Source organism: Ictalurus furcatus, chromosome 20, assembly GCF_023375685.1.
Source record: "Ictalurus furcatus strain D&B chromosome 20, Billie_1.0, whole genome shotgun sequence".
Taxonomy (NCBI): domain Eukaryota; kingdom Metazoa; phylum Chordata; class Actinopteri; order Siluriformes; family Ictaluridae; genus Ictalurus; species Ictalurus furcatus.
The window spans coordinates 19,082,808-19,090,059 of NC_071274.1; the positions used below are offsets into that span (position 1 = coordinate 19,082,808).

At 38.4% G+C, this 7,252-nt stretch overlaps 1 protein-coding gene across 2 annotated transcripts; it reads right to left on the minus strand.

The window, feature by feature from the left end:
- Nucleotides 1–420: 420 nt before the first annotated feature.
- On the minus strand, nt 421–6,969 carry pgpep1 (pyroglutamyl-peptidase I). 2 transcript variants are annotated; one of them, XM_053651178.1, is made up of 5 exons: nt 6,485–6,969; nt 5,940–5,992; nt 5,449–5,565; nt 2,502–2,730; nt 421–1,982 (listed from the first exon to the last, which is right to left on the minus strand). In XM_053651178.1, exons 1-5 carry the CDS (start codon nt 6,513–6,515, stop codon nt 1,855–1,857), a joined length of 558 nt encoding a protein of 185 aa, XP_053507153.1. In that variant the 5' UTR covers nt 6,516–6,969; the 3' UTR covers nt 421–1,854. The 2 variants fall into 2 exon arrangements, with proteins under 2 accessions (XP_053507153.1, XP_053507152.1); XM_053651177.1 differs by having other exon boundaries at nt 425–1,982; nt 2,498–2,730.
- Between the last annotated feature and the right edge of the window lie 283 nt (nt 6,970–7,252).

The following is a 7,252-nucleotide window of genomic DNA, read 5'->3' on the forward strand; positions in this document are numbered from 1 at the left end:
CACACAATGTACAACCCTGAAATAAAAAATATATAAATGCATAAAGGCTATTGTTAGATTTCTAAGTATCTCAAGAATCTCATATTATGTCTTCAGATCTCCGTCAGCCCTTTCAGCCTGTTTTACAATTACTTCTATTAACTTTTAGTTCTGTGCTTAGAAAGTGTGGTTTTCCTCAGAGCGTTTCAGATCAATCTGGGGAGACTAAGATGAACACACACTGACACATGCATGCTCACAGAGACGTCCTGTTAATTCATTTCAACACAGAAGTATTTATACACATTGATAACAAGCAGTGCGTGGACGGTTTCTACTGGTGCAGGTGCCAGACAGATTTAGACAAAACACACAGCACACAGGGTCACACTACAAAATAAGTCTACATGTTTCAGCTATATTAAAGGATGGGAGTTGATCAGCTTATTCAAAGAGGTAATTAAACGAATACATTCATCATAGGTATTTGATAGCACAGAGACACACAAACAGAAACTATAACCCAGTATTCCCCATATCCAAGGTGTCTTAATAACAGTTCATAATATAAGAGTACATGATATAAGAGAATTTCCTTTCAGCTATGTAAGACAACAGTTTATTAGTTTAAATAACATTATTTATTGTAGCATTGTAGTTTGCCAGAGAAGCCAGACATAAAGCTGTAAATGAATAGGGCATGTTAATCAGAGAACACATTTCTACATTTATAGAAAGTAATGTAGCATACATCATTAAGCATTCCATGGGTTACACATAAAATTGAAAGAATCAGTTTAACAGTTGGCCAAAGGACAAAAAAATTCCAAGGATAATATCTTTATGAATAAGCAAAAAATGTGTGTGTGTGTGGTGGTGGTGGTGGGGGGGGCATTAAACAAATACTAACTGCCTAAGTATTTTCTATAAATATGTCTATAACTATTCATTATAATATTTTTATTACTTCATATCAGGCACAATTCACATTTCTGTCATAGATTCTGAATACAGACAATTTGTACATAAAGTCAGTGTGAAGACTAGTCATAATTTACAAATGTCATACATATATAAGTGTGATTTCATAATATTATTAATAATATTCCTAATATAATATAATATTCATAATATTATGCTTCAAAAATAGCTGGCAGTTAGCAGGTTGTGATATATACAAAACACAACAATGTTTCCAGTGTGCTTTCAGATGTGTGCTTTGACTGTATTAATGTATTAAAGTTTATTCAGACAGCTGGTTGCTTGCATTTTTGCGCTCACATACAAATATGCGGCACATACTAATACATCTAAAGTCATCCCTAGAAGGCCAGACTAAAAAATTTTCTATTAATACTCCAGCTACAATACAAGGACATATTAGTCTTCCCACATAAAAAATATATATATAAAATGAGTCATACTGTACTTGTATCTAAAGTGAATTTTGTTAAAAAAAACAAACATGGATACTTCTGGGTATGAGTGGTGTGTGTGTGTGTGTGTGTGTGTGTGTGTGTGTGTGTATAGTGGGAGGTAATCATGGAAAACCTACTGCACATGGCTGTGTATGTGCTGATGGGCTAATGATTCATGTCGATTGACAAATACATTTTATACATAGCACCACATCTCGGCGTCTCATGACTATACCCCACAAAGGGCTGTCTATCCTTGTCCGAGTTGAGCAGCAGCAGGCTTTAGTCTGGTGTTTTTAGTTACATCACAAATCAGCCCAGTCCCGTAGTATGGTGTAGTGTATCACCAAACATACACTACATAGTGGGTTAAAGAGCTGTTCTGGGATTTTTCAATGACTGTGCTGGCAAAGCTGCTTTTCCGTACTATGCTCCAACAAGTCTAGCATCTCCAAGATCACAGCTCGGAGTGCCTGCGCCAGCTGTTCCGCACTGTAGGGGTTCCCCAGTGGGGGCACATGCACGAACGCAGATCGTCCCTTGCCCAGGTACAAGGATACGTAGTAGGTGTAGTCACACAGGTATCTAATGAGAGCCAAAATACACATAAGAAGGTGTTCAACAGTGCAACAGTGAAAATCCTTATGTAATGTGTGATGCGGCTTGATATGAAGCAGAGTTACTGATACCATCAAAAAAAGAATTATTTCTCTACAACAGCACATCCCGGAGTGTTTTATTTGCCAACGTTTAAATTTCTTATTTATTGATAAAATACTGAACTTTTTAACCATTTATTCTTACGTTTAATGTTGTGGAACATCTGTGAAACAAGTTATCACTTGCAATATAACAACTATTGCATTATAACTGATGCTTCCTCAGCAACATCATGACAGCGTATTAGAACGAGAAACCTCTGATCTAATTTACAGCTGAAACCCCTGACAGAGCTGCTGTTACTTATGAAATTAATCAACACCTTCTGACCAATCAAACAGAGAATTCAACAGTGCTGTGGTACAAATGTGATATTATAATTATTCTTATGGTGATTACACAAACACACTATTTCTTGTGCTTTTATATGGACCGCATACCTGCCTGCATCTTTTGAAACGGATACAGAGACTCCGAGGTCTGAGTTGTTGACCCTCTTGCAGACAACATCCATATCGATGGCTGACTTGATGCAGTCCGGCCCCCCCTCCATACAGCAGCCGGACTTAGGACAGAAGGCGCAGTTGTCAGGTCGCATATAGCCGCGGTTATGACCGCATTTTTCAAGGGTTACTGTTGTAGCCATTCCAGAAACTCCAACGTGGACCACTAACTGTAGAGCAGAAACAAAAAAGCAAGTTGGTCAATTAAAAAAATATATACACTATATACACACACACATCACACAGAGAGAGTTTGCCAGTATCTGCATTACACACTGACTGGATCAAATTGCAGTCACAGGCTTTTTTTTTTTATGCATAACATGCTCCCTCTCTTTTTTTTAAAAATTGATGCTCAGTATGATTCAGATCAGATGACTCCCATGGAGTCAAGACTCAGATTGTGTGGACACTTTGCTGAAAGCTGATTGGCAATGAGCATGGCTGTGTTTAACCACAGAGCAGGTACTTGGTACACGTTTATTTTCATCCCATCTATTTTTAAGAACTCTAAAGGCTTCCTTATGCTGTTAATTGTAGTGAACCTTCTTGTCGAGACTTGTCTGTGGACGCTAACCCTATAAGCGTTCTCTTTCCTTATTGATTTGTTCCGAACCTGATAAAACATCATCCAGTGCTACAGTCTTCTCAGTCAATGTCTGCCGATTGCAGTGCGATCTTACTTGTAATCAACGAGGAATACAATTGACTTTGAAACGGTTGATACTTTCGCTCTGTCTCGGATTGATTTCATCTCCATTTACTGCGTCACAGAGCCTGCTTTATTGACACTGAAAAGTCTTTCAAGAAACAACAAAAAATTACTGATGTGGCTATAACAATTAGGATCCACTTTTGGTCTTTTTTTTAATTAGATCTCTTACGCATTAACAATACCTCAGCTACAGTGCCCTCCACTAATATTAGCACCCTTGGCAAAGAACGCTGTGAAAAATTGACTTTATTGTTTAACCTTTTGATCATCCGTTCAAAAAATGCACAGAAATATACACATAAAAATGCACATGGATATCAAACAATTGCAAACAAAACACAGGTTTATATATATATATATATATATATATATATTATATATATATATATATATATATATATATATATATAAATTAAATATAGGTGTGCAACAATTATTGGCACCCTTTTAGTCAATGTTTTATGCTACCTCCCTTTGCAAAGATGACAGCTCTGAGTCTTCTCCTATAATGCCTGATGAGGTTGGATAATACATTGCAAGGGATCTGAGGCCGTTCCTCCATACAGAATCTCTCCAGATCCTTCAAATTTCGAGGTCCATGCTGGTGGACTCTCTGCTTCAGTTCACCACACAGGTTGTCTATGGGTTTCAAGTCAGGGGACTGGGATGAACATGGGAGGACCTTGGCTTTGTGGTCAGTAAACCATTTGTGTTGATTTTGATGTATGTTTTGGCTTTTTCCTGCTGGATGATCCAACCACAGCCCATTTGAAGCTTTCTGGCAGAGGCAGTTAGGTTTTCGTTTAATATCTGTTGATATTTGTCCATGATGCCATGTATCCTAACAACGTGTCCAGATCCTCTGGCAGAAAAACAGCCCCAAAACATGAAAGAACCACCACCATATTTAACCGTGGGCATGAGGTACTTTTCCATATGGCTACCTCTCTGTGTGCACCAAAATCACCTCTGGTGTTTATTACCAAAAAGCTCTATTTTGGTCTCATCTGACCATAGAACCCGATCCCATTTGAAGTTCCAGTAGTGTCTGGCACACTGAAGACGCTCGAGTTTGTTTTTGGAGTAGAGGCTTTTTTCTTGAAACCCTTCCAAACAACTTGTGGTGATGTAGGTGACTTCGGATTGTAGTTTTGGAGACTTTCTGACCCCAAGATGTAACTAACATCTACAATTCTCCAGCTGTGATCCTTGGAGATTTTTTGATCACTCAAACCATCCTCTATCTTTTGCTGCACATCAGAGCTATATTCCTTGGTCTAACCCATTGATATGAATGACTAAGGAAATTTGGCCCATGGTGTTACCCCATATTTATATCCCTGTGAAACAGGAAGTCATCGTTGAACAATTTCCTGTTCCTAGTCACCCAGGTGTACTAAAAAAAAACTGTAAAATATCAATGGGAATATACTTCAAATAGATTTTTCTCATATGAACTCACAGGGGGGCCAATAATTGTTTCACACCTATATTTAAAAAGGTTTTTTTTTTTTTTTGATAAACTTGTGTTGTGTTTGCAATTGTTTGATATCCATGAGAGCAGATTATTTTTGTGAATTTTTTGAACAATCAAAAAAGGTTAAACAATAAAGACAATTTTTCAAAGCCTTCTTTGCTCATATTTACCAAGGCTGCCAATATTATATTATATGCGTTGTGATGACATCAGATGATGTGTCTTGGCTCAAATCTGTGCTAAATTTGTACAAAAAAAAAAAAAATTGCACGCTTCTCCAAATATTGCAGCGTTTGCTTGATTTTGCGTACATGTCTGCAAGCATGAAATCCTGGAGGGACTAAATAAAAAGTAGTCGACTTCTCCATAGTTAAGGCAAAAACTGATTCATTGCTATTTTTAGGTTATTTTAGATAATGTGGAGTTTTGCATGGTCTCCATGTCTTTGTGCGGATTTCCTCTGGGTGCACTGGTTTCCTCTCACCTCCCATAACATACTAGTAATTAGACTGGCTACTTTAAATTGCCCCTAGGTGACTGGGTGTGCATCGTGCCCTGCACTGAACTGGCATCCCACGAAGGGCATATTCCTATGGGATTTCCGTGTGAGACTCCGGGACCTACCATGACCCTGACCAGGATAAAGCGATTACTGAAAATTGATGATGAGCAAAAAAGTGGTCAGTAACAGAGTACCTGGGGGTGATACTGATCCCATAATGAGGGTAGAAGATTCTGGACTGCTTGGTACTCCACAGGAACCTCAGTAATGTGAAGATCCACATTTGGTCCGAGCCCCAACTTCTTTAACTCCTGTAATTCGGAACACACACACACACACACACACACACACACACACACACCTCAAATAAAGAACTCATGCTTAATCAGACAATATCTAAGAAGTGTTGAAAAAGGGGATGCATTCAGGGAACCTGAAGGCTCAAAAGTATCTAAGGATCCATAAAGGACACAAATGATTGTCCATAAAGGACTATGCCTTGAGCATACTCTACACTTCATCTGAGATACAGCCAAATAATTAACGTTCATAAAGTGACCTGCAATGTTTCCTTATCACATTTATTGCATCAGACAGACATACATCACAGTCCACAGCACTCATCTCGTGGTCATTCTGGTTACTTTTTAACTTCTAACAGTTCTAAAAGTGCAAACTACAATACCCGCACTGCCACCCAGCTTGCATTAACAGCATGTTCTCCAAAAGGTTCAAAACCTGTAGAAAGACAAAGTGATGAATAGCATGATAAATAGCATCTTTCTTTTCTTTTTTCACTTAAACACACACACACACACACACACACACACACACACAAACCAGGCGTCCAGATACTTCAATCCATCTACATCAACTTAACTCAATTAATGAATAACCTTCATTACAGGATGGTTAAATGCCTAACCTTTAATTACATGAAGTCTGTAGTCCCACACATCATTAACAAACCTTTCAGAAATCAAATAGAATTGTCTACACTTTCGGTTTTTTGTTTATAATAATTTGCCAGACGTTGTCATAAATTATATATATTTTTAAATAAATTATAAACAACCCCTACACTAACTGTACACTCACTTCTAACACAACCAATGGCATATCGACAGCTGTCATAACAATAAGCTCCGTAAAAACTCCCTGATAAAAGCTGCGCTCGTGCTTCGCTTGTTTGCCCACCAACAGTTTACCGAGACGAAACAAAATGTTTACCTGTCACAATAACCGTCTTCTTTTGCTCCATGACACTGAAACTAGCGTGATAACCGAGCGATCTGTATATTTTTAAGATGATAGAATAATGTTACATAGGACAACCGAACAGCCAGCTTGCTTATTGGTGCTCAGATAAATACAACTCCCATCAGCGCTTCCTGTAGCGCTCTATCTCTCCTCTATTAGCGCAGCCGCCACAGCGCCTTGAAGCACCACAGCGCCCCCTTCTGTTCCGGTTACTCACCACACGTACAGGTGATAGTAGCTTGGAGGCTAAAATCGATTAAATCTATCAAAAGCTCAACAATCACAATGTCTTATCAATGGAATAATAAGAATGATGTCTTTTTTAAAAAAAATATTTCTTATTGATATAAATAACGTGGAAAATAAGAAATGACCATTAGTCGTTTCTCAATACGGATTCTTAAGTGATCTTGTGATCTTGCATACTCCTCCTACGTCATCATCCACCTCTGAAGTTCAATTCCAATCCTCAAGAACGCAAGTACGTGGGACGCATGAAATTACCCGGATGTGTTCTTGATATCGAGGATGCATCGGATGCAGACTTGAACCCACGGAACCTGCTCGAAGTCCCAGCGGCAGTACGATGTCGGATGACGGAAACCTGACCCATAACGTCTTTTTTAACGACAATAATGTATGTGCATATAAAAAGAATGATTTTGATATATGATTTAAATTGAGTGCGCACGATGGCTAGCATGTTCGCCTCACACCTCCAGGGTTGGGGGTTCGATT

Coding starts and splice junctions, on each gene's coding strand:
- pgpep1 (XM_053651177.1), bottom strand. CDS start 6,515: ATGGAGCAAAAGAAGACGGTTATTGTGACAG. Junction 5,566..5,939: donor CAAGCTGGGTGGCAGTGCGG/GTATTGTAGTTT, acceptor TCCGAATTACAG/GAGTTAAAGAAGTTGGGGCT. Junction 1,983..2,497: donor GTTTCAAAAGATGCAGGCAG/GTATGCGGTCCA, acceptor GGCTCTCATTAG/ATACCTGTGTGACTACACCT.